Source organism: Pseudochaenichthys georgianus, chromosome 15, assembly GCF_902827115.2.
Source record: "Pseudochaenichthys georgianus chromosome 15, fPseGeo1.2, whole genome shotgun sequence".
Lineage (NCBI taxonomy): Eukaryota > Metazoa > Chordata > Actinopteri > Perciformes > Channichthyidae > Pseudochaenichthys > Pseudochaenichthys georgianus.
This window is the reverse complement of record NC_047517.1, coordinates 38122596-38149737: the sequence shown is the minus strand read 5'-3', so window position 1 is coordinate 38149737 and position 27142 is coordinate 38122596. Positions and strand designations below refer to the sequence as shown.

At 42.9% G+C, this 27142-nt stretch overlaps 1 protein-coding gene across 2 annotated transcripts in view; it reads right to left on the bottom strand.

Moving 5' to 3' along the window:
- The window catches only part of cdh11 (cadherin 11, type 2, OB-cadherin (osteoblast)), a 104815-nt gene that overhangs the window by 37319 nt on the left and 40354 nt on the right, over positions 1–27142 (bottom strand). For both annotated transcript variants that reach the window (XM_034101157.2, XM_034101158.2), the window contains exons 3-4: positions 4981–5345; positions 1904–2043 (exon numbers count right to left, since the gene is read on the bottom strand). In XM_034101157.2, coding sequence (XP_033957048.1) covers positions 1904–2043; positions 4981–5125 — 285 coding nt within the window. In that variant the 5' untranslated portion in view covers positions 5126–5345. The remainder of the gene's footprint in view (positions 1–1903; positions 2044–4980; positions 5346–27142) is intronic.

Here is a 27142-nt window from a genome sequence, read left to right as displayed (position 1 = left end):
TTTGAAAAAAAAGTCAGGATTTTGAAAAAAAGTCAGAATTTTTGAGAAAAAGCCAGAATTGTTCAGATGTTGATTTAAAAAACAGATTTTTTCAGATTTTGAGTAAAAGTCAGGATTTTGAAAAAAGTCATAAAAAGTCAGAAGTTTAAAAAAAAAAGTCAAAATCTTTGAAAAAAAGTCAGACATTTTGGATTTTGAGAAAAAAAAGTCAGGATTTTGAGAAAGTATTTTTTTTTAGAAAAAGTCAGAATTTTGAGTAAAAGTCATAATTATTCAGATGTTGATTAAAAGTCAGATTTTTTCAGATTTTAAGTAAATCAGGATTTTGAAAAAAGGATCACAGATACATGGATCCTGAGATTGAAGCTAAAGCCGGGGACGAGTGATATTTTCCTAACAGTGGGACACAATGAAAATAAAGAAACTGAATGGATAAAGGCAGGTTTGGTGCTGTTGGACTATGGATGGTGTCAAAGTTAAAGTGAAAGACAGGTCTGATGACTCTGGTCTCATGTCAAGGAGACCAACGAGCAACGATGCTCAAGCGCTTTGAGCTTCTGGAAAAGCGCTATAATAAATTATTATTATTATTATTATTATTATTAGACCTTATGTCTGACATCACAGTCCCATTGCTTCCACTGCTATTTATTTAATTTGTACTTTATTATTTGCCCCTTTTGTTAATCTGTTTGTTCACCATGTAAAGCAGCCTTGGGTCCCTTGAAAGGCGCGATACACATGTCATCTATTATTATTATTATTAAACAAGCTAGTGACGTCCATCTTAATCCTTAGTTGTCGTCTCAGTTTTTTAGTATATAGTAAAGACATGTTTTGGTTACAGGTAGATATATTAATGGCCAGCCTAAGAGTCAGTTAAATAAGCAGACAAGGAGATACCAGTAAACATGTGTCCTTGATCTTATTGTAAGGCAGTTCCAGCTTCCAAAGTGTTCCAGTGCTATTGCTCAAAATGAATTTCCATCACAGATGTGAGACGTCTGTCGTGGAAAGGCTGAGACGGACAGCAAACACTAATAGCTTGGAGATTTAAAACGTTGTCATCCGAAAAAAGAAATTGAATAATGTTCAACTTTCAATTAAAGTCTCGTTCTTCTTGTGCAACCCCTACAGGATGAAATATGACGCATTGTAAACATCATTTGTGGCTTGTTGTTGTTGTTGTTGTGAAAGCCGATGCTCTCCTTGAGTGATGTGGTGTTCCCGGAGGAGAACCACACATCATCTTCACCTTGAGAGTGAACGTGAAATTGTTTTTTACTCGGGACGACATTGGAGAAGCACTTTGAAATCCTGCTGGAGTTGGCTGCCTGCCTGTCACCCTGAAAACTATGATTTTAAACGCAGGGCAATTTGGCTATTAGACCGATTTGATATTCATGCGTGTGTTCCGTTTGACTCCAGAGAAGGCGAGGCACGTTTATCTATAAAGCACTTTTCAACACAAGGCGATTTAAAGTGCTTTACAGAAATGAAAGACACCAAGAGCATAACACACATTAGCAATATTAAAAAGCAAAGATAATAAAACATGAAAGTTACCGTGCAGCTTAAGATGCGAATAGTTTCGTTAAAAGCAGCGACAAAAAGAAAAGTCTTCAGCCTGGGTTTCGAAGTCGCCCGATTTGCAGCGGACCTGCAGGTTCGTTCCAGATATTTGATAAGACCCCGAAGAAACATCTCACATTCCTCGACCCGAGTCTTCCAGTGAAGTTATAGTTCTGTCGACAGTTTTCTAACCTTTCTATATTCCTTTCAATCATCTCGTTTCCCAGGCAACACATGTTCCCGTTTCCAAGGCAACACGTGTTCCCGTTTCACTGTTATCATACACCCGTGTTTGAAAGACCGCTCCATTAGATCGCTTTATGGTACTCACCCTGCCCACCAGCACCGGGTCGGGCCCAGTGTATTCCTCAATGACGAAGAACTGGTTCCAGACCCATCCTCGTTTGGACCGGTGCAGAACCTGTCCCTCCTTCCCCGTCCTCTGTCTGTGTGTGTGCAGCGACGAGCGACCTAGAAGCACAACGACAAGCATCGATACATCTGTTGTCCACACTTTAAAGATCTATCATGCAAAACCCTCTTCGTCATGTCTCTTCTACATCAACATGTGTCCCCTCTTCTTCATGTCTCTTCTACATCAACATGTGTCCCCTCTTCTTCATGTCTCTTCTACATCAACATGTGTCCCCTCTTCTTCATGTCTCTTCTACATCAACATGTGTCCCCTCTTCGTCATGTCTCTTCTACATCAACATGTGTCCCCTCTTCTTCATGTTTCTTCTACATCAACATGTGTCCCCTCTTCTTCATGTCTCTTCTACATCAACATGTGTCCCCTCTTCTTCATGTCTCTTCTACATCAACATGTGTCCCCTCTTCTTCATGTCTCTTCTACATCAACATGTGTCCCCTCTTCTTCATGTCTCTTCTACATCAACATGTGTCCCCTCTTCCGCATGTCTCTTCTACATCAACATGTGTCCCCTCTTCTTCGTGTCTCTTCTACATCAACATGTGTCCCCTCTTCTTCATGTCTCTTCTACATCAACATGTGTCCCCTCTTCTTCATGTCTCTTCTACATCAACATGTGTCCCCTCTTCTTCATGTCTCTTCTACATCAACACGTGTCCCCTCTTCTTCATGTCTCTTCTACATCAACATGTGTCCCCTCTTCTTCATGTCTCTTCTACATCAACATGTGTCCCCTCTTCTTCATGTCTCTTCTACATCAACATGTGTCCCCTCTTCTTCATGTCTCTTCTACATCAACATGTGTCCCCTCTTCTCCATGTCTCTTCTACATCAACATGTGTCCCCTCTTCTCCATGTCTCTTCTACATCAACATGTGTCCCCTCTTCTTCATGTCTCTTCTTCATCAACATGTGTCCCCTCTTCTCCATGTCTCTTCTACATCAACATGTGTCCCCTCTTCTCCATGTCTCTTCTACATCAACATGTGTCCCCTCTTCTTCATGTCTCTTCTTCATCAACACGTGTCCCCTCTTCTTCATGTCTCTTCTACATCAACATGTGTCCCCTCTTCTTCATGTCTCTTCTTCATCAACATGTGTCCCCTCTTCTTCATGTCTCTTCTACATCACCATGTGTCCCCTCTTCTCCATGTCTCTTCTACATCAACATGTGTCCCCTCTTCTTCATGTCTCTTCTACATCAACATGTGTCCCCTCTGTGGAAAGAGACTCTGAAAGTTTCAGGAACAAAGATTTTCTCTCTTTTTGATCCATTTCTATAAAAACCTGTCTGAAAATGAGCGGATCAGATTTTGGCCACTTGATGATGTCATAACGATGTGTTGTCTTGTGTAGCCATTAGCCAATCAGCACCAAGGTAACCCCCCCCCCCCTTATCACCTGAATCTCCTCTAGAGCACCATTGAGTTCTTTGTAACCAACTGTCTCTCAGAGGGGCGTGGGGAGGGGCTCCTCGTTTTCATCTAAAGTCACAGACAGAGAATCAGCACTTTGGAAACAGGGCTGAAACAGAGGGGATTATGGGTAATGCTGCAATGACCGTTTGGTGTTTCAGCCAATCAGAGACAGGCTCTGTATATATCAGACCTATGATATATTGATGAAAAACAGTATAATAGGGAACCTTTAAGCCACTGCTATTGTTCTATGTCAAGACACGAAAGTCCACCCCGCGTGCATTGGGTTTATGAATGGGTTAAACACTAAAATGTTTGAGCCAATCCATGTTGAATAAATGAATGATAACCCCAGCTGCAAGTTGAAATCCCATCTGTGGGTGGGTTCTGGGAAGAATGTAGTGCTTTCCCTTTCTGCACATGTAAAGGGTAATAAACATTTACATTACATTGAGTAAATATTTGCGTACATTCTGATGGATAATAACACAGCTGTATTGTAACTGTCGGATCTGGATTGCTGGTGTTTTGAAGTATAAAGCGCCTCGTGGTCACAAGGTCGCTTTGAAATGCATACAAAGGAAATAAGTGGCATGCGTGACCATCTGTGTGTTGTCTGGTGAAAGATGTATCCCACAAAGCATCAGTTCCAGGATGAAGCGGTGTGCAAAACAATCCCTAATCCGACACGCGGGCCGTTTCTCAATCGCGAGGATTTTGGCTTCCAAGCCAATATTTCAAGGATGCTACGTCGTCGAGTGCCGCCGAAGGACTGTTCCAATCTCCAGCATGCTTGGAATTCCACCGAGGCCGCGTCCTTGGTTTGGGGGTAATTTCGAGGCTGCACATGGGTAGACTTCGCGTCCTTAAAATCCCCACAATGCTTTGCGCACGGACCAATTTCAAAAACCCTTGCGGAGAATGGCTGAACCGACGCAGCTCACATTTAAATGTAGAACCATAGACTGCGTAAACATGTGTTGGTAAATATATTACATTTGTTTGTTTTCACCAAACATGTGTTCCGTGAAAGTAAAGCAAGTTCATAATTAGATAGACATCGTGGGGTATTTAAAGGACTCTCAGTGTTTAGATATCTCAGTGGGTCTCAAACGGTTTGTTTTAAAAGGGGAGTGTTTTGTAAAATATCTATAAAGAAATAGAAAATCTGTTTACAGTTCCTTTTCATATGGGTGTTGAGAGATGTATCCATAGATCTCTCATGTTGCTCTCAAAGTGCACCAGATTGATGCTTTTAACTTCAATATTTAAAAAAAATCTTCCCGGGGAAGCAGGCCCCCTGGAAAAAATCCTTGGCTGCTGATTGGCTAATGGTGACACAAGCCAAAACATCGTTATGACATCATAAAGCGACAAAATTCTGATCAGCTCATTTTCAGACAGGTTTCTATAGAAATGGATCAAAAAGAGAGAGAATCTTTGTTCCTGAAACGTTCAGAGTCTCTTCACACAGAAGGGACACATGATTACGTAGAATTCTTTTTTGATTTTACATAATAGGTGACCTTTAAATTGCCCTGATTCCCGTTGCCTCACCTGAATGTCTGTGTCTGTGGCCCCTGTGGTCCAGGGCAGTGTTTCCTCTCCTGGTTCCCAACGCCACGCTACACAGCGCTGAGATTCCCACCAACAGCAGGAAGACCCTCAGCGAGCCGAGGCCCGTCCGCTTCGTCGCCAGCATCTCAACGTTCACTTCGCTTCCTGCTTCCTCTCAGTGGAGCGCCGCTCCCACCGAGGTGATATCCCGTGTTCGCTGACAAAATGATGATCTTCCTAGTTCATTAGCTGAGAAGGAGCCTGTCGGTGAGGATACTCATCACCCGCTTCCACGATATGGACTTTCTTTTCCTTGTTGTTGTTCGTACGATTGGTAATCTCCTTCTCTCTTCTGATCGCAGAGCCTGGAAGAGATCAAAGCATAACAACATTAAAACCAAAATACATTCAGTACTTCTACTTCTACCGTGCGAAGACATTCATCTCTATCTATCATCAACAGTGCTGTGATCGTTTACTCCTGTCTGTCACAGAGGGTAATGTTAATTGACTGCAGTTAAAGATCGGACTTCTTAAATGGTTGTTGTGTTGATGAGGACATTGCACTAATTACCCAGACAATGCTGTCAGTAAACTCATTAGCTTGAATTCAATTAGACTCAGACTGATTCAGTGTGGGACGCAGCACCAGGTCCCCGAATTACTCTATTTACAGCCGCTTCAAGTACAATCTAACCGAGAGCAAATACACGATGAAGGGAAATGTAGTTTCCTGATTCGTTTCAGGTTCATCTGTCGAACACAGACAAAGGATGCAAAACAAGAAAGAAACTGCTTGCTACTTCCAAGAAACTAGATATATAAAATACCTTAAATGCAATTGAAATGAAAATCCTAGGCATATGACAAGAATAATTTGTAATGGTTGCAATAAAGGAAATCTAAGGATGCCAATATGAAGGACAAACTATGACCGGCTCCCACCAGCCATGCTGCTTTGTGGATTATGGATGTATTGTTTCTTCTCCGTTCCTTTTAAAGCCAGCCCATGTTTTAAAGATATACTACCGTCATGTATTTGGTTAAGTTAGGATGATTTGATGCCTCACGCAACATAACCACCTTCTTCCAGTGTTTCCGATAGTGGGTATTTATTTACCAGACTTTGACCGGAACTATCTGGCAAATGTAAATCTAATAATAATTCCTTACATTTATTATAGCGCTTTTTCAATGACTCAAAGCGCTTTACGTATACACACATTACACATATATCATACATGCAATGGTCAGAAACTGTGGGCAATACCCACAGGAGCAAGTTCAGGTGAAGTGTCTTGCCCAAGGACACACCGGCTTTAAATCTAATAAAAACATCTCTTTATCAATCAATCAATCAATCAATCAATCAATCAATGTTTATTTATATAGCCCAATATCACAAATGTTACATTTGTCTCAGTGGTCTTCACAGTGTGTACAGAATATCAGTATGACAATACGACACCCTCTGTCCTCAGACCCTCTGTCCTTAGACCCTCTGTCCTTAGACCCTCTGTCCTTAGACCCTGTGTCCTCAGACCCTCTGTCCTTAGACCCTCACATCGTACAAGGAAAAACTTCCGGAGAAAACCCAGTTTAAAGGGAACATGGGAGAAACCTCAGGGAGAGCAGCAGAGGAGGGATCCCTCTCCCAGGACGGACAGACGTGCAATAGATGCCGTGTGTAAATTGAAAAGATAATACATTTGCAACATTTAAACTATTTAAAGTGTATTAAAAATAGTCGGCACCTGCCTCTCTCATCATACGAAAGACAAGAAACACAAAACTGATACACATTTAGAAACAGGTTTAACTAATTAAACGTCATTAAGGGAATACTGTCACTGCATGGACTCGCAACGATATGTCATCATTTGTTATCCACTAAATGTAGGACCAAAGGGAACAAAATGGTTTAGCATCCATGCTGCATTTGTGGATTAGGCAAGGGTTTTTTAGGCTACCTTCATGCATATATTTAAGTTTCAGGCTACCAGTGTTTCTATTAGCTGCTATTTAACAGACTTTGCCTGGAAAAATCTATGGAGGTCTGGCGAATGTAAATCTCTCCGGTCATATCCTGTAACAACTATTTCAATTCCTCTCTCATCATACGAAAGACAAGAAACAAGAAACTGACACATATTTAGAAACAGGTGTAACTAATTACCCTTCAGTAAGGGAATAATGTCACTTCACTTACTCACACCTATTTGTCAGATACAATCGTTTTTTATCCACTAAATGTAGGAGCAAATTGTGGATTAGGCAAGGTATTTTTAGACAACCTTCATAGTTAAGTTTCAAACCGCGTGTATGCTGGGAGTGACATACCGCAGTTCATTTCTATATTCCTAACAAAATGGAGGATACATTAGTTATTGCGGTAGCAAATCACCCGGTTCTTTACGACCAGTCACTATTTACTTACCGGGATACAAACCGGAGGAACCAGGCATGGAGGGAGGTGGCAGTGGGTGAAACTGGTAGGTTTTCGCCTGTTTGGGGATTTTATATCCAGTTTACTTCGTTTTAACATTGCTAGCAAGCATAGACAGTATATCTAGCCAGCATAAAATAGCACTATAGACAGTAGTAGTGTTTTGCTTTGTTTGTCGGGGGCGGGAGATTAATGTTGTTGGTGGCGTTGCTCGCAAAACATCCCCAAGCTTCAGATACGCCCACCTCCAAGATTTTTTTACCGCTGCTCTGTGGACGCACCGTTAGCCTTGTTTATACAAGAAACACTGACACACATTTAGAAACAGGTTTAACTAATTCCACTTGATTAAGGGAATAATGTCACTTCATTGACTCGCACCTATATGTCAGATAACTCATTTCCCAGCCTATTGGTTAACAGTGCATCGATGGTTCATGTGTACACAGCTGCTTCACCAATGAACCTCCATTACGGCCCTGACATGGCTGACAGGAGATGTGGGACACAGCTGCACCTCCTCCATGTTATTTCCCACATTAACCTGGAGTGTCTCTCAGCCGTCGATCAATGCCAATCCAGCTCCAGCTGAACTCAGAATAATTGCACAGAAGCTGTCAGTGTTTTTAAATCATTCAACACATGCGCGAGGCTGTCAGCAAGGGATTGTTTGCACACATCCCTTTTACAACACAAATGAGTTTTTCTAGCTGTCACTGTTTGATTCTTCAGGGCCTATATTCTTCAGATGTTCTTTTGTTATAAATGCTAATTTCTGATCTTTCTTTGCCTTGAAAGTTAGTGCTTACAGAATGTGTGTGTGTTTAATATTCAATAGATCAGTAGATGAGAAAATCCCCTCAGGACTAATTTGCTCCTGTTGACCACATGAGCGCCCAAACGGAAAGTGTGGACAGTTAATCCCTCACCGGCTCATCATCTGGCTAATTATCTGTGTGTGTGTGTGTGTGTGTGTGTGTGTGTGTGTGTGTGTGTGTGTGTGTGTGTGTGTGTGTGTGTGTGTGTGTGTGTGTGTGTGTGTGTGTGTGTGTGTGTGTGTTCAATGCATGTCTATCATTTGTCTGTATAAGCCTTAAAGATGTTTCTTTGCAACTACAAGGAGGCAACATAGGTGGGACTAAACTGAAATTACCTCGAAGGATTGAAGTGAAATCAAACACACACACCAGAGACGAGAAGATGTAATTACGTGAGGATGATATTGTTTAAATGCTTCATATTACACAAAGTCATTTAGGCTTTAAAGTAACGGTACGTCCACACAGCAGCTTTTCAGAAATCTTGAACATCTTGGAGCTGGGCGTGTCTGACAGCTTGGGGATCTTTTGCGAGCAATGCGACCAACAACCAATCACATGAATCTCCCGCCCCCGACATACAAAGCAAAAAACCCCGGGGATTTTATGCGAGCAATATATATATATATATAAACTCCCCAAACAGGCGAAACCCTACCAGCTTCCCCCACTGCCTCTGCCCCCTCCCTCCATGCCTGGTTCCTCCGGTTTGGATCCCGTTAATAGTTCTGGTCGTAAAGAACCGGGTGATTTGCTACCGTAACTTCTCGTTTGGAATATGAGGAAATGAACTGCGGTCTGGTTCTCCCTGCTTACACGCGGTTTGATTGGCTAGCGCTTGTACTGTCAGATTTGCATAAACGTGTTTGATTGGCTGACGCTTCCAGCTCAGCTTCAAAAGTTGAACATTGCTCAAATTTTGAATCCTGGAAATCCTGGAAATCTTCGTTTCGCTCCCCCACAATGCAGTGCGGGGAAAAGCGAGGCAAAGTGACGTCATCCCCATTCAAAGTCAACGGGCAGAGAAGCGTTGGAAGCGGTGGAAGATTCGTCTAAAGCTGCTGTGTGGACGTACCGTAACTTGAAACCAACAAGGAAACGCTTTTAATGAGGGCTGTTTTCTTCGAAATAGAGTTGGCCAACAATTTTTATTCAGAAAAGAAAAGCAACACCTCAAGGAAATCTATTCTTAGAAGTTGTCACTTGCAGGTAAAGTAATTTGTGAATTCCTTTGAAACTTAAAACAAGTCCAAACAACGGTAACACCAAAACAGTTATGCACTCGTGTGGGAGCTGACAGCTGTTATGCAGAATCTATTCACACGCTCTCAAACTGTCACTAACACGTCAAATTACTCTAAGAGCCGGCTTTATTTAACAAGCGAAAGCACAACAAGTCCAAAATAAATTGCTTTCACCAATATCCTGAAACCCTGTCGCCGGCCATCTGTTAATTGCCTCAAAAACTGTCAAGTCAAACACATAAGAAAACAACAATAATCAAGCAGATTGGAAGCAACGCGACAGCTCGGTAATTCTCGATGTGACTGTGAATATTAAAAGTCACCTGTCGTGCTATTTGTAGGCAACAGCACAGGTTTCAGATATATACAAATATTTAAAAAACATGTCTATGAAGTGTTTTGCTCAAAATACCAAACAGATCATTCTAGCCACGCCTCATATCCCTCTGTTTCACTTCCTGTTTCTAAAGTGCTGATTTGGGAATAAAGCTTTATTAAAGAGGAGGGTCTGAGCTCATGCGGGACCCGGCAGCTACCGTCTAAACTAAATGCTGCCGTGATGAAACGCCATATCATGGATTATCAAGGCTCTGAAACAGTCTGGAGCTCAAAGGCTTTCTCTCTTGCCGGTTATACCACAAGGCGAGTTCCTTTCTACTTCCTGCTTCTTCACACACATGCTCTCCAGTACAGGTTAGCTCTGAGTGTTAGCGATGCTAATGTAAACACCGACCATATTACGTCCAAAGCAGCCGGGCGTTGTTTCTGATAGCAACGTTTCTGATTGGATCGTGGGTCCACATTTCAGATATTACGTCATATCGGACGCACATCTGGATCAGCTCCGTTGTTCCCCGTTTTTAGAGATTTGGGTACGGAGGAAAAGAGAGGGTTTTATTTCCTGACGCTGCGTGAGTTCCCTGACACACCGGGGACACATGTTGATGTATAAAATACATCAACAAGTGCATTTTGCATGAGAGGTCCCCTTTAAAGGCTTGTTTAATTACAATGAAATGAACCTGATGTCAAAGAGAAATACTGCTAAGAAACGGTTTCCTCTCACCGAAGGAGTTAAATGGATAACTCAGTTTCTTGAGGAAAGAAAGGAGCTAGATGTTTGAAACATTGCCAGCATTTATTCATGGGGAACGCTTGAACATCCTGCTTCACTCTCGTTCCAATGTTCTCTTTTGTTTGCTTTACATTTCTAAGTTTGAGAGAGAGAGAGAGAGAGAGAGAGAGAGAGATAATGACTCCCCAGGGCGAGCTAGCCTTTTGGCCAGACCTCCTCCTCTGTCTGAATACATGACTCAAGAGTCACATTAGAATAGTGAAGTGTGTGTGCGTGTGTGTGTGTGTGTGTGTGTGTGTGTGTGCGCGTCATTCCCTTGGGCTCGTAGCAATGCTGTGAATACATGAGTCAAGTGTTGGCCTAGACTACCGTAATTCATTGGCTAACATTAGAATGCGTGTGTGTGTGTGTGTGTGTGTGTGTGTGTGTGTGTGTGTGTGTGTGTGTGTGTGTGTGTGTGTGTGTCACAAAGGTCAGTTGGGTAAAGAAAGAAGGGGAATTCAGCGCGACATGCCCCGCCGGCTGACATATTCTCACTAACTGACCAATCACGCTAAACTATGTGAATGAGGATGAATCACCATCATTGTCCTTTTCATGTCTCCCAATCGTGTGTGTGGGCCTCTGGTATGTCGTGTGTGTGTGTACTTTAACACACACACACACACACACACACACACACACACCCATAGACCCTTTTATCCAAATCACTTTAAGTAGGACTCAGACGAGGGTGTTGCACGTTTCCTTGTACGTGTTTTGTTTCTTTCCGTTAACCGTCAAGTGGGAACTAAGTATGTGTTGTACTTGTGTGTGTTTCTCTTTCTCCGGCGATACTGTTACGATTGGCTGTGAATAAGAAAATATGAAGAGACCATCTATTTCTATTTATTTTGAGAAAGGGACAGCTCATATAATATTATGTTCTTCTCCCTGCTCGTTTCGGGCACGGTTTGTTTATAGAGACATGTTGTGTAAGTAGTTGTTATACATTACGTTGTGTATACCACAAATAAAGAACATACTGTCGACCTGCCTACCGGACCATCTGAGGTTCTTGCTCACGGATACGTTAGAACATGTTGAACGCATCCCACCGCTGACCCCAGACAACACATGAACTCCGACGGCCAAAGCAAACTTTCATATCGACCAAGTTCTTGTAAAAATATTCTGACATCGACCGATGAGAATTTGAATCAGTCCTTCTTCCTTCTTTCCTTTGCACCAAACCGCATTAAGACCACCAGGCGTGCCAGACAGGTTGCTATTGTGTTCAGACTGTGAAGGTAAACGCTTTTCTTTTTGTGTCGTGTTTATTCTGGCTCCCTCTCACGCCTCAACACAGCCTCTTCAGTCTGAGCAGTGGTGATGGCGGACCAGCTGCAATCACAATGATGATCAGGAACAAACCACGCACTATGTACAACTCCTCTGACTCTGGACGGATGGCTTCTGGAGTTTTCCTTCATGCTGCCTTTGGTCTTTTTTTGAGATTACACAGGACTGCACTTATGGTTTCATTTGCAGGACTAAGACGTGTTTGATCAAGGCTGCAGTCAGACCTGAGACGTGGGACTTGTATGCTTTGATCATTGGCTTTACTTTCACTTTCAACCAGTACAACTGTGGTGTGTGTGTACATGTTTCCCTCCGTGTCCGTCCGTCCGTCTGTCTGTGTGTGTGTGTGTGTGTGTGTGTGTGTGTGTGAGAGCAAGCAGGTGGTGCCCGTTAGCTGATTACCTTCTGCATGCTGATTGGTCCACCTGAGCAGACAGGAGCATATTAAGCTACAGCCGTGCAGCTCCTCGGCCGCTCTGTCTGACTCAACTTCTCCTGCTCCCGATGCGGCGCGTGTTTAGATATGTTGTCCTGTGGTGCCGTGTTCAGACGTTGATATCATGTTGTCCTTCTCCGCCGGCTGCGAGCTACTTTCACATTACCTGTCTTGGTAAGACGGATTTATGTTCTCAGGAGTGCAAACCCTTTGTTTTCTTTTTCCCTTTTGGATCGTTCATTTTCTCCTGTTTAAGTTAGTAAGAAGCCTGTATATTTATTCTTTCGGTTAGGTAAGATTTTGTGTTTAAAGGTTTATTTGTTTTCTTTGGTTTTGTTACTCGTGTTTGGAAATAATTGTTGGTAATTAAATTGACCAAACGGCATTCTCTGACTCGGTGTCCGTCTTCTTGAGAGTGGAGAGAGTGCGAATGTTGTGCTGCACTTAGGTTCCCCTAGACCAGTGCTTCTCAAAGTGTGGTCCGCGGACCACTGGTGGTCCGTGAGCGCCCCCTAGTGGTCCGTGAGTATATTGGTAAAATTTCACATTTGAAATAAATACATTTAAGTTTTCCGCACTCTCGCGGGAATATCTCCGCAATGGAGCGAGCTTAAGTTTCACCTTTGATTGCATGATATAGCCCAGATAAGCACCTTCACCACACATGTGGCCACTTGTTTGTACCATTTTTAGGCGATTTGTAAAAATGATGTGTTTTTGGATATTTGTGGAGTTAGGTGGTCCGCGAGTGTTTTTTTATTGGTTAAGTGGTCCTTGGTATTAAACAGTTTGAGAACACTGCCCTAGACCTGGGCGTAACAATGGTTTGGTATCCCATCTTGAAAGAAATGTGCTGTTTTTTTTGGAATTGATTATCACATATTTACAACGTACTTTAACAATGCTATGCTTATGCAATATGTTTCGTACTATGTTGACTTGTACACACCTTTTTGACTTTACAGATATATTTCAAGGTCACAATGACACTTCAATAAACTCGACCAAGCAATCAGAAATAATTGTATTATATCAAACGCCCTAAAACCATTCTGCTGACCACTTCTTCTCACTCTCTCTAGCCTCTATCTCAGCGATGCTGGAGGCTTTGAATTGAACAACAGGGAGAGTTGTTTTCTACATCTCTCTTTATATAACTCCCACTTTCCATCTCGTAGCTCTCCCTCTGCCTGCTTCACTTTCATTGCTCGCTCTTTGTTGGGAACCTCTTCCAACAAAAGCATTAAAATAACTTGCTGGAAACTTAAACCTGCTTTTTTCCCTTTGCACTGCAACTTTCTCTCTCCCCGTCTCTCTGGGGGTCAGTGGTAATAAAGGTGATTCATTCATGTTCGTCTACCTTGTGTGTGTGTGTGTGTGTGTGTGTGTGTGTGTGTGTGTGTGTGTGTGTGTGTGTGTGTGTGTGTGTGTGTGTGTGTGTGTGTGTGTGTGTGTGTGTGTGTGTGTGTGTGTGTGTGTGTGTGTGTGTGTGTGTGTGTCAGTTTTATAAATATATTTACATTTCTTCCGTTACGAAACAAACTTACAAAGCATAAGCCTGTCGTGAGCTATTGCTTAAATATACACTATCAACAGGCATATTTATAAATATGCACACATTAACGGCCCGTCCACACAGCGGCGTGCGTTGAAGCTTCCAACGCTTCTGCCCGTTCACTTTGAATGGCGTGACGTCACTTTTAGCCGAACTGCATTTTGGGAAGCGACGTGGAGCGTTGCTGGAGTGGCTCGCTTCAAAAGTTGAGCAATGTTCAACTTTTGAGGCCTCGACGGAGGCGTCAGCCAATCGAATCATATGCCAGTACAAGCTCTAGCCAATCAAACCGCGTGCTTGTGTGTCTGGGGCGGGAGATTCATGTGATCGGTTGTTGGTCGAGTTTCAGACACGCCCGCCGGCAAGCGTCAACGCACGCCGCCGTGTGGACGGGCCGTAAGACATACATCGCTTCCAGGTGTGTTTTAGGTTCCTCGATGTAAACGTGACCTAAACTAAAAATGTATGCATTTGATTTTTTCCCACCCCCAACACACACCGCTTTCCTATCATCAGGACTAGACTTGTAAGCATTCACACACTCCTCCAGCCACTGGACCCCTCTATAACCCTCTCCAATATATTTGAACCAGATGTGATTTCCTCTTTCCCCGCTGGGATGCAAAAGAGGGTCATGCCAGGTTTAAAATGAGATTTACTTTTACTGTAAGAAAATCCACTCCTACTCTCCGGAACAAATCCCAGAGCTGTTCTGCTGTCGATGCAAAGCCGTGAACTGGAAAGGTATTTTCTTCTTCCTTTCATTTAACGTCTGATCATTCACATATTCTGCAGGGAGAGATTGGAAATAAGGGAACGATGAATTGAAGCGGCAGATAATGACAACCAGGAGAAATAAAGAATCGTCCTAGAAACTGTCAAGTTAATTTAACACACATTTCTGAGATGCTGGAAAGATATCATCATCGTGCATTCGGTTTTAAAAGGTAGGGGGTACAATACGTTTCTATTTATCCGTTTTGGAACAAGAATCTGGAATAGCTTTTAATATATAACACATGGCTGCAGTGGCGTTTTTATATGTACAAAGGTGGTGGGGCACAAAACACTTAGATGTCTATAAGCTTCTGCAGTGAGGTTCATGGCTGGCTCTGGCTCTTCAGGTTTACAAATATTATATTTTGATCTAAATCAAAATATAATATTATTTTCAAAAGCTTTTTTTTTTTGATGCTTCAATTAATTTTAAAAAGACAGTTCAACAGAAGGATAGGATACCCAAAAAATGTAATTTTATCATTTAAATATTGAATTGTTCTCTCTTAGTAAGATCCCATTTTCAATAAAATTGCGGTCTTACCTTGACTTGAAGATGAAGTCCATTTGCCTATCCCTCTGGACAAAAATCTCTACTACTTTTTTGTAAAAGTCCTCCTTATCTTCTTGTAGTTTCAAAAGTCTATCATAAATCTAAATGATGGATTTATGATTCGAAAATGATAAAAGTAGGGTAGACATGTGGATATTATCCGGCTGAACAAAACGTGCATTTATCTAACAGCTACGTTTCCCACAGATCTTATTTTGAGCTATTTTCTAAAATCCTATGGAGAAATCTCGTTGCTTTTTTGTGGAGGGAAGCCATGCGCAGCTTACTTCCGGGTTTTAGGACGCGTCACTGCAGCTCTCTCGTCTCCTCTTCACACACCACACTTTTCGCGGCACACGTACTTACAGCCAATCAGCTCTGAATGATGTGAGATGACGTATGGTGGGGATGGCAGCACTTTGCCCCTATGGTCATTATTTTCTGCCACACACATTAAATAGGACAATACTCTGAGCATGCGCAGTGTAGTTTTTGCAGTCAACGTTCACTTAGACAGTCAGAGGGAGGGGCAGGATCAGGTTTTGTCCCACATGGCTCTAAACAGCTCAATAGGCACACACTGTAGACACTAATTAGAAGAACACAGACTAAAACAGCAATGAGACGAATCAGATGATTAAACATGATCTTAAAATATATTTTAATTAATTTGTTTGCATTTTTTTGTAATCATTATTTGTAATACTTTCTGCTGACACTAGGTGGGGCTGTGCCGCTAAAGAATGTTTCAACAATACATGTCTGAAAATCATTTGACCACTGTATAATACCTCCTTTTCATATTCACACTTCCCTTTCTTCAAATTGCATGTGTGTTTCTTTATTGATGTTTTAGTATGTCGTTTTTAAAGTGTGCCAATCTTATTGAAATCAAGCTGTTGTTTCTAGATTGATCTTGTGTTTTATATACAATTGTGATTTGAACATTATTTAGGTAGAGGCTCTGAATAAGCCCGATGGGTTTCTTGTTTGCATATACTGGATAAGCAATCATTAGCATCAGTTTATCTTTTGGGGTATTTTGCGAAAAATGTAAGTATGAAAACCTACGTAGAAAGTGACATTGAGGGCAGAGGTGGACAGAGAAAACTGAAAGACTTGAAGACAGACAGATTGAGAGACGGACAGATTGAGAGACAGAAGGGGAGTCGGTGTATTAAAGTTCACTTTGGGTGTCTCCTTTCGGTGGCCGGCTCTCTGTGGTCTGTTAAAAGCTTAAAAACAGAGCGAAGCTGAAAACAGACACCCGGCATTTAGCTCACACCACGAAACCTGAGGCTTAATTGCCTTTCAATTAGAGAAACTAATAGGACCGTGTCTGTGTGTGTGTGCGCGTGTGCGTGTGTGTGTGTGTGTGTGTGTGTGTGTGTGTGTGGGTGGTAAAGTGTATACAAAGAAAAAGCTGCAAAGCTTTCTCAGCATTCGGTAAAATAGGTATGTATGAGTGGCTAGCAACTGTGAACCACGCACGCGCGCACACACACACACACACACACACACACACACACACACACACACACACACACACACACACACACACACACACACCTACCACACACAGTTACAACAGAGTTAATCTTCTCAGCGTGTGTCCGTGTGTGTCTGTTATGAATCTGTTAGCATGTGTGTAGAAGTAGCTGATTCCTGTTCAGTCATTAGTGAAATCCAAGTGCTAATTACCACCCACAAGACCTCGCGTCTGCTGCTTTCTCTCACACACACACACACACACACACACACACACACACACACACACACACACACACACACACACACACACACACACACACACACACACACACACACACACACACAGTTTATTCATGTTCTATTATCTCTAATCAACCGCACTTTAACTCCATTAATATCTTGTTACATTAAAGGGGACGAAGTGCTGAATATTCCAGCGCTGATAGTGTCCACAACATGGACATCTTAATAGTATACATTTAGGAATTTAATAATTACATAATTTAATTGTGGTGCCGTCACACATCAGCTTTTCTACTTTATCAGACTGGGAAGAAATGATTTTTTTTCCCTAAATCCTTTGCACATGCGGCGCCCTGTCAAAGGCTCCCAACACGACTCCACTCGTTGACAGCGCCGCGCTCAGACGTGAAGGGCACCGAGAGAAACACAATGCACACACCGCCAGTCGACGTGTTTGGGAGCAGCATTAGTCACCGTGTCGCCTGTTATCCATCTCTGGAGAGTAATGTACTTTGTGTCACGGAGCGCTGATGGATTTCTGATGGAGAGAAAGCGTCTGAAGAGGATCCTTGTCCCTCGGCGAGGCAGATCAGTTTCCTCCGGGGACACAAAGGCCTCCACGGATTCCCTCGCGTGGAAGCGGCGGCATGGCTGAGAGTGGATATGGACCCACTTAGCATAACAGCAGTACACGGTAATTGGTTGCTAACGCTTGGGCCGTGGAGACCGTTTAGGAAACAGGTCGATGTTTTGAGGAACAGCGTCATATCCCATCTGCTGACGGGTATGAAGACATGTTTGATCGTCTTTAGGATAGTGGCTTCCAACATGTCCACGATGCGTTATGGCTCTCCGTAACTGTTACGTCTAACGATAATAAAGACAGATATACCTCCTTCCTTTATGACGGGCCACGCTCTTCATCACTGGGCCACGCTCTTCATCACTCTGTCCATCAGGCACTTTGTTCAGATCCACCGCCTGTTGCACTTCTACTATCTTCAACTTTTATGTTTCTGTGAATAACAATGCTACTGCTGTGCAACGACCACATGGCTGTCATGCGCCCGAGTCTTCATCATGCGCCTGAGTCTTCATCAAGTCTTCATCGTGAGCCTGAGTCTTCATCAAGTCTTCATCGTGAGCCTGAGTCTTCATCAAGTCTTCATCATGACTCTGAGTCTTCATCAAGTCTTCATCATGACTCTGAGTCTTCATCAAGTCTTCATCATGAGCCTGAGTCTTCATCAAGTCTTCATCATGAGCCTGAGTCTTCATCATGAGCCTGAGTCTTCATCAAGTCTTCATCAAGTCTTCATCATGTCTTCATCATGAGCCTGAGTCTTCATCAAGCCTTCATCATGAGCCTGAGTCTTCATCATGAGCCTGAGTCTTCATCAAGTCTTCATCGTGAGCCTGAGTCTTCATCAAGTCTTCATCGTGAGCCTGAGTCTTCATCAAGTCTTCATCATGACTCTGAGTCTTCATCAAGTCTTCATCATGACTCTGAGTCTTCATCAAGTCTTCATCATGAGCCTGAGTCTTCATCAAGTCTTCATCGTGAGCCTGAGTCTTCATCAAGTCTTCATCGTGAGCCTGAGTCTTCATCAAGTCTTCATCATGACTCTGAGTCTTCATCAAGTCTTCATCATCAGCCTGAGTCTTCATCATATCTTCATCATATCTTCATCATCAGCCTGAGTCTTCATCGAGTCTTCATCAAGTCTTCATCATGAGCCTGAGTCTTCATCATATCTTCATCATGTCTTCATCATGACTCTGAGTCTTCATCAAGTCTTCATCGTGACTCTGAGTCTTATTCAAGTCTTCATCATATCTTCATCATCAGCCTGAGTCTTCATCATATCTTCATCATCAGCCTGAGTCTTCATCAAGTCTTCATCATGACTCTGAGTCTTCATCAAGTCTTCATCATCAGCCTGAGTCTTCATCATATCTTCATCATATCTTCATCATCAGCCTGAGTCTTCATCAAGTCTTCATCATGAGCCTGAGTCTTCATCAAGTCTTCATCGTGACTCTGAGTCTTCATCAAGTCTTCATCGTGACTTTGAGTCTTCATCAAGTCTTCATCATCAGCCTGAGTCTTCATCAAGTCTTCATCGTGCCTCTGAGTCTTCATCATCAGCCTGAGTCTTCATCATATCTTCATCATCAGCCTGAGTCTTCATCATGTCTTCATCATGAGCCTGAGTCTTCATCATGTCTTCATCAAGTCTTCATCATCAGCCTGAGTCTTCATTAAGTCTTCATCATGACTCTGAGTCTTCATCAAGTCTTCATCATCAGCCTGAGTCTTCATTAAGTCTTCATCGTGACTCTGAGTCTTCATCAAGTCTTCATCATCAGCCTGAGTCTTCATTAAGTCTTCATCGTGACTCTGAGTCTTCATCAAGTCTTCATCATCAGCCTGAGTCTTCATTAAGTCTTCATCATGACTCTGAGTCTTCATCAAGTCTTCATCATCAGCCTGAGTCTTCATTAAGTCTTCATCATGACTCTGAGTCTTCATCAAGTCTTCATCATCAGCCTGAGTCTTCATCAAGTCTTCATCATGACTCTGAGTCTTCATCAAGTCTTCATCATGACTCTGAGTCTTCATCAAGTCTTCATCATCAGCCTGAGTCTTCATCAAGTCTTCATCATGACTCTGAGTCTTCATCAAGTCTTCATCATGACTCTGAGTCTTCATCAAGTCTTCATCATCAGCCTGAGTCTTCATCAAGTCTTCATCGTGACTCTGAGTCTTCATCAAGTCTTCATCATGAGCCTGAGTCTTCATCAAGTCTTCATCGTGACTCTGAGTCTCAGGCTGAGTCTTCATCAAGTCTTCATCGTGACTCTGAGTCTTCATCAAGTCTTCATCATCAGCCTGAGTCTTCATCAAGTCTTCATCGTGACTCTGAGTCTTCATCATATCTTCATCATCAGCCTGAGTCTTCATCAAGTCTTCATCGTGACTCTGAGTCTTCATCATATCTTCATCATCAGCCTGAGTCTTCATCAAGTCTTCATCGTGACTCTGAGTCTTCATCAAGTCTTCATCATCAGCCTGAGTCTTCATCAAGTCTTCATCGTGACTCTGAGTCTTCATCATATCTTCATCATCAGCATGAGTCTTCATCAAGTCTTCATCGTGACTCTGAGTCTCAGGCTGAGTTTATATAAACCTGATTTCCTCGTGAGATTATTAAAGTGTTGTTGATTGATTGCTGGGGAATTTAAAAAGGCACATTCTGAGAATTGATTATTGTCATTACAAGAACTAGAAATCAACAATGAGCAGCTTCCCCATTATCGCTATGGGCACAACAAAAGCATAAACGGCACGTTTTGTTAATTTACAGCGTGCTTATTAAACAAAGCTGATAACGAGGAAGACAAACAAGGCGCTGACGGCTCAAACGCCGCCATGTCTGCGGCTAACTAGCACCTAATTAGCTCTGCGAGGTGTTCTCCACACGCAGACCTATTCTATTTGAAGTACGCTATTTCTTCATGTGTCTTTTTGAGACAACAATATTTAGTTATGCTCATTTTGATTAGCATCCTCAATTAGTCATCATCAGACTCCTTTGTGTGGAAATAACAAGCAATTTGTGGTGAATTACGAGCAACCTCAACAATCCCTCTGCGAGTGAGACTGAGACGGCTGCTTGGATCCATTGGGTGAAGATGTTCTGGGCCTTTTTTAATAGATTATTGGACCAGTTTCCTTCCTGTTTGATGGCAAAAGAACGCGTTTATGGATCCTCGGGACGGGTGGCGCAGTGGTCTGTGCATCAATCATCAGATCAAGGGGGTGCTGGGGAACTCCGGTTCGAAACCCGCTCCTGCGTCAGGCCGTTGTGTCCTTGGGCAAGACACTTCACCTGAACTTGCTCCTGTGGGTACTGCATGTATGATGTGTGTAATGTGTATTTGTGAAGCGCTTTGAGCATCTGGAAAAGCGCTTTATTAAATGTAAGGAATTATTATTATTATATTTCTCACGTGGTAAGAGTGGTTGTCTTTGCATGGGTTTGATTACTTTTTCTAATACAATAGTAGTATAGTGTGTGTGTGTGTGTGTGTGTGTGTGTGTGTGTGTGTGTGTGTGTGTGTGTGTGGCAATACTAAATTGTAAAAATGTCTGTTACAAGTAAAAGTACTGCATTCAAAATCATATTTAAGTAAAACCACAAGGCTATTGATATCGAAATATACTTAAAGTAACAAAAGTAAACGTACTCGTACTTTCAGAATATATGAAATACAAGATTTTTTAAATATCGATGCATTCATTCATCACAGTTTGTAAAGGTGAAGCTACTGGATATCATAACCTACAAAGATATGTGCATGTTTTATATCATAATTTATATTTTGGATTTGCTAATAATCTGATTCTGCAATGTAAAATGTAAAGCTGTTAGATTAGCATGCAATATCGGCTTTTTAAATGTTGTGGAGTAGAAGAATAAGTCTAGTAGTATAATATACAAACTACTTGAGCACATATACGTCCTTAGATTTAATCGCTGTATTTAAAACAAAAAATGTAGCCGCCATTTGTAAATCGCTTCATTTTCACATTCACAAATAACATGAACTTCTCTTCGGATATACAACGATACATTTGGGGAACAACGTCTTTCCAATGCAGTGAAACGTAATGAAGACATACACCATGGCGGTAACGGGGGGTTACGGTTTCATCTGCTCGAGATCTGGCCTTTTGAATTCAGGGGGAAATCTCTCTGGGCCGAAAAACCAAACCAATCAGCGCTTTGTGTTGTCTCCTAATGAGCGGCAGAAAGAGACAGTAAGACAACGGGCGGGCTGATGAGATGTTACGCTAAGACACAACAACGTCTCTCCAATTAGCCCGTTGTCTCCTGTTTGAAATGGAAATGTACTTTTTAAATGTTGGCCATTCACTTTCAGTGGGGTGACGTCACGTAGCCTCGCTTTTTTGCCGAACTGAATTGTGGGTAGCAGAGCGGTCCGTCTCCGCCGTCTCCGGCGTCAGAAGTTGAACAATGTTCAACTTCTGACGCCGGAGACGCCGGAGTAGCCAGCGCCAGCCAATCAAATCCCGTTTCTGAAAATCTGACAGCTGAAGCCGTAGCCAATCAAACCGCGTCTAAGCTGGGAGAGATATCCCGCCGTTCATTTATATATTTCAAAAAAAGTCGGAGGAGAAACTAACTATCGCCGTAGCAAATCACCCGGTTTTGTATGACCAGACCCTCTTCACCTCCCGGGATACAAACCGGAGGAACCAGCATGGAGGGAGGCGGCAGAGACAGTGGGGAAACTGGTAGGTTTCCGCCTGTTTGGGGAGTTTATATATATATATATATATATTGCTCGCATAAAATCCCCGGGGGTTTTTGCTTTGTATGTCGGGGGCGGGAGATCCATGTGATTGGTTGTTGGTCGTGTTGCTTGAATAAAATCCCCAAGCTCCAGACACGCCCAGCTCCAAGCTGTTTTTGAAGCTGTAGTGTGGATGCTCCGTTAATGTCCACTATGCTTGTGTATGCGGAACTGCAGGACGGAGTCCAGAACAAATGTCCTTACGGGGACAATAAAGTATATCGTATCGGATGATTGGCTGTTGGCTTGCATGGGACTGCCCCCTTCCTGGTCTCTAACTCTGTGCCGTTCACTCCTGATAATTAGGAGGAAGAACTCCACAGTTAATTATGACGTCCACAATTCAGAGTTAAGCTTGTGGAAATTAAAAAAGAGGCAGTGTTGAATTAAAGCCTCGATTGGTTTTAATGGAAACCTTATAATGTGGAGTTGAAGGGTGTGCTAAATTAATTCTTTAATTATCCTTCTCTTTCTCCCTCTCTCTGTTGTTCTTTTATTCCTTCACAGTCCAGTTGGATCCATCTTAGCAAATTATAGCTTCGGGATTGGACTGGCACTATAATTACTCCGGGAGACATTTAGAATATACTTAAGAGTGGACAAATGAATGTGGATAATCACATGGCGCTGCAAAACCAAATTTAATTATTATCTCTCGCTTTGAAAGAAAGACGACTCGCGACCCTCAGAAGCGGCCAGACTTTGTTTTGGTAAGTCCAGACATCGTCTTCTTCATGTGTGCACACATCCACACGTGGTTAATTAATAAAGTACTTCAAAGGGATCTCACTGAAGACATCTGCAGAGGTTTAGAGTTCACACACACACACACACACACACACACCCACACACACACACTCTATCACAAGGGATTCATGACACTGTCACCGCACCTTTTAATCTGGCGGAGAGATAAAAAGATGGATGAGTATGACAGGAGACAAGCCAAGACAAACGCTGGGAGAAAAAGGGAGGAATGGTCTTTGGAAAAAGTAGCTGTTCAATCAAAGAATAAAACACACAATTCCCGGAATAGAAAAGGGAGGAAAGTTTGAGGAATTTATGCTATGGAAAAGAAAGAAAAACCTGAGACTCTCAATGCGGCTCGCTCTGTCATCCTCACTCCATTTCTGTGTGTGTGTGTGTGTGTGGTTTCGGTCTATAGCCCCAAAGGGAGGGCGAGAAGGAGAGAGGTGGGGGGGCAGGAAACGGTGGCGTCTGGAATTGATTTGAGGCTAAAGGAAAATACTTGGGATTCTTAACGGCTCGGGGAGCGGGGACAGACGACCACAGCGACATGAAGAAAGGTAGGAGGAAGAGAAAAAGCAAAGGCCACAAGGGAGTATCCATCAGACGTAAAGAAGTCTGTGTGGTCGACAGAAGTACACTGTGGCCGGATCTGAAAAAAGGACTACGTGGATACGGTGGGAATCGCTTCAGCTTGAGCGTATGTGTATCTATTGGTGTCCTGTGATGAGAAAACCCATTTCAAACCTGATTATATGGACGGGTGACCTTGCATCGAGGCATGAGGGTGTCTTACATATCACCTTTGGCAACATTTGAGTGCAGGAATAAAGTACAACTAAGGTTTGGACTTGTAAAGAATGAGCTTTGAAATGAAAAGTGATAATAAAAAAATAGAAAAGACGAGGAGAGACACGAGTGGAGCAACTATTATGAAAAGCTGGAGTGAAAGGAAGAGGTGGAGAAAAGGTTACAGAGTGGAAAGTAACTGTAGACGCTGCTGATTCACCGTAAAACCGAGTTCACGCTACATCTGTGGAAATGTTTATTTTTTATCTCCATTTCAACTGCAGCGTGTGAGCATACGGAGCTGAACTGTGACATGTCGGCAATGTTCCTTGACAAGAGGATCCAAGCCAAGCTGAAACTCTGACACTGAAGATAAACGAAGGAAAGGCACAGAAAACACATCTGGAAAAACAGTGTATCTTTGTTTTCTTTACTGTGTAGGTATTAAAGACTCCTATTATAGACAATGGTAGGGAGGCGTGTGGCGCAGTGGATTGTGCGTTGGTGTTCGGATCAGGGGTTCAAACCCCACTGCAGTCAGCATGTCGTTGTGTCCCTGAGACGCTTCACCCCAAATTGCTTCTGTGGAGATTGTCCACAGTGTTCAGTATGTAAGTCGCTTTGGATAAAAGCGTCTAACATGTGATTTAATGTAATGGTAGGGTCAAGATAATAACAATTACTTACCCTATCACCTCACTTTCACAGTGAGACGTACATTTTTTTAGATCCAATCCAATTCCTTTCCAGAAAATCAAAACCAGATGTGTGCATGACATTTTCTTTGATTAAAAGCACAGTTATTTTACCACAAATGTCATGCACTATAATTAAATGACTGTTCAACCGACATTACGTAAGCGATTAACTCGCCCTTCAATCCACCGTTTTCCATGTTTAAACTGTGAATCCCTACACTGCGGAGGACCAGTGAACGCACCATTAACTGATCAGCAGGAAGCCCGTTCATCTTATTAGCAAATCTCGTTAAACCGACCACAACAACAGTGCGCTATTGGCCCCCGTGCTACGTTCGCATCGCTGCCAAACCACCACAGATGGAGAAGAAAAGCAGGTAATAAGAGTTTACGCTGCTTTCAACTGCACCACAAACAAGGGGGGAATAATGAGGGAGAACATAATGGACGATAATAACAGAGACATGAAGAGATCTACGAGAATTAGAAGCAGTGGGAGAGGAGAGGGAGAAATACAACCCGACAGAGAGGGATTTGTGTCCAGCTAGCCATGCTTTAGCGAGCTCAGCGACTCTGTTCCATCGTGATGAGCAGACACCGGGGATATTAGAATATGAGACTGAAAGAGAGGGAGAGATATCAAAGGGCTTTCCCCCATTCTTCCCCGTAGAGAAATGACGAAGTTAATCCTCAGGGGCTTACATTTGTTTTCTATCCCTCTGTATTTCAGTACTTCTGACTTCTGACATCCTCTCCTGATTCTGTGCCTCCATCTCATCACGTCCTTCTGTTGTCCCGCTCATGTATCCATCATACGTATATTTGCATCTCGCCTGCCTCCCCTCTTCATGTCCTTCTCCCGTTGAACTCCCTGCATCTCCATCTTCCCCCTCCCTCCTCCATCCCTCTCGGATCCCCCGCGGGCTTTACGGCGCGCGGTAATCTCACCGCAAACACATTTATCCGCACATTCTTTCCCCCTCTTCATCCTCTTGTTGCTCGGGCCTTGCTGACTGCCGTGTGACGGTGCTTACGGGATATTTACATTCTGATCCGTGCACACGAAACAGATTGAAATGTATAGACGGAACAACGGCACGAAAGCCAGCAACGACATGCCAGAACAGAGCAAAGAAACGAGACAAAACGGAGATGGGAATAGAAATTCAGAGCACAGCGCGACGGATAAAGGCCAACGCAGAGCAGCGCGTGATTAAAATGAATAAGGCCAATACACAAGGATAACGGGATCCTTCACAATCTGTGAGGAAAAAGACCCCTCTTTCCACCTGCAATGCTTTATCTCTATTTAAAGCAATAGACGGATCATTTGGGTCACTTTGTTTCTCTGGCGCCGGTGGCTTTGTGACTTTAGGCTTGGTCGATGAAGCCGAGCCTGTAATCTCATATTGGAGGATAACTCCATATCTTGCATCTATTGAGCCCCCCCCAAAAAGCAATTTCCCTCCGTTTCTAAAATGCCATTTTCCCCTGATAGACCATCCCCTTAAGCCCTCAAATTAAACATCGTCACCTGATCGCATCTCAAACTGTAAATGCATTATATGCAATCTGGATAGCATCGATATTAGCTGGCTTTCCATCTTTTCCATATTCTTTCTCCAGGTAGTTGGAAAAAGTTTCCCGTCCCATATGCCGTGTGCCGCCCGGACATGCTATCATGCTAACTAGCTCCCTGAAAGCGGGTGACTCCACTGTAGCAATAGCCTGCATGTGTTCTACAACATACCGTGCAATGGCTTTATCGACTTTCCCCTGGCTAGCAGTCCCTTGGTTAAAATCCAGCCGCTGTTGCTTAGGTGCAGGTGGAGGTGGAGTGGCGTCGGCTGAGTCTCTGTGGTCTTAGCTACGAGCTTCGTCCCAGCATGTTGTTTCTGCAGATGTTTTAAGAGATGTGAATGACTGGTTTGGGCAGTAGATAGGCTCTTTGACCCGCCAGGACACAACTTACATTTAACTAAAACCTTCTTTTCTTTGTGCTCGACAAAAGTGAAGTAGTGAGAATATCTCCAGGTGGAGAAACGAGACTTGAGCTCCGCCGCCGCCATGACAGTCTTGTTAGTAAACAACACAAACACGCCCACAGCCCGTCTCCGCATGTGACACAGGAAGTATCTAAGAAACACTAGTAATGAATATCATGTCCAGTGTTGCCTTTCTTATCATGTTTAATCCTACTTTCCAAATATCATATACCTGTGTTTACGAGGGTTTTATTCCAACATTACTGGGTATTAAATACTTTCAGCTCCCATTTCAATCTGCCAATCTCTGGAGGTGTTTAAGGCACAAAGACGGCAGAAAATGTCAGTAAAATTCAATTGAAAGTTTTAATGTATTCCCGGTGTTAGCTCCGTCAGAGGAAGGACTTCAAATTGCCAGACATTTAATACAATGAGACTGCAATTATTTCACTTTCTAAGCGCTTCAATCCACACAATAGTTTCAATATTGCTCACTTAGAGACCACTTCAACATCCAGAGGAGGAAGACTACAAAAACACGTTTCTAATTTCATGTGTAGTTGCTGCATTGTACCTCTCACT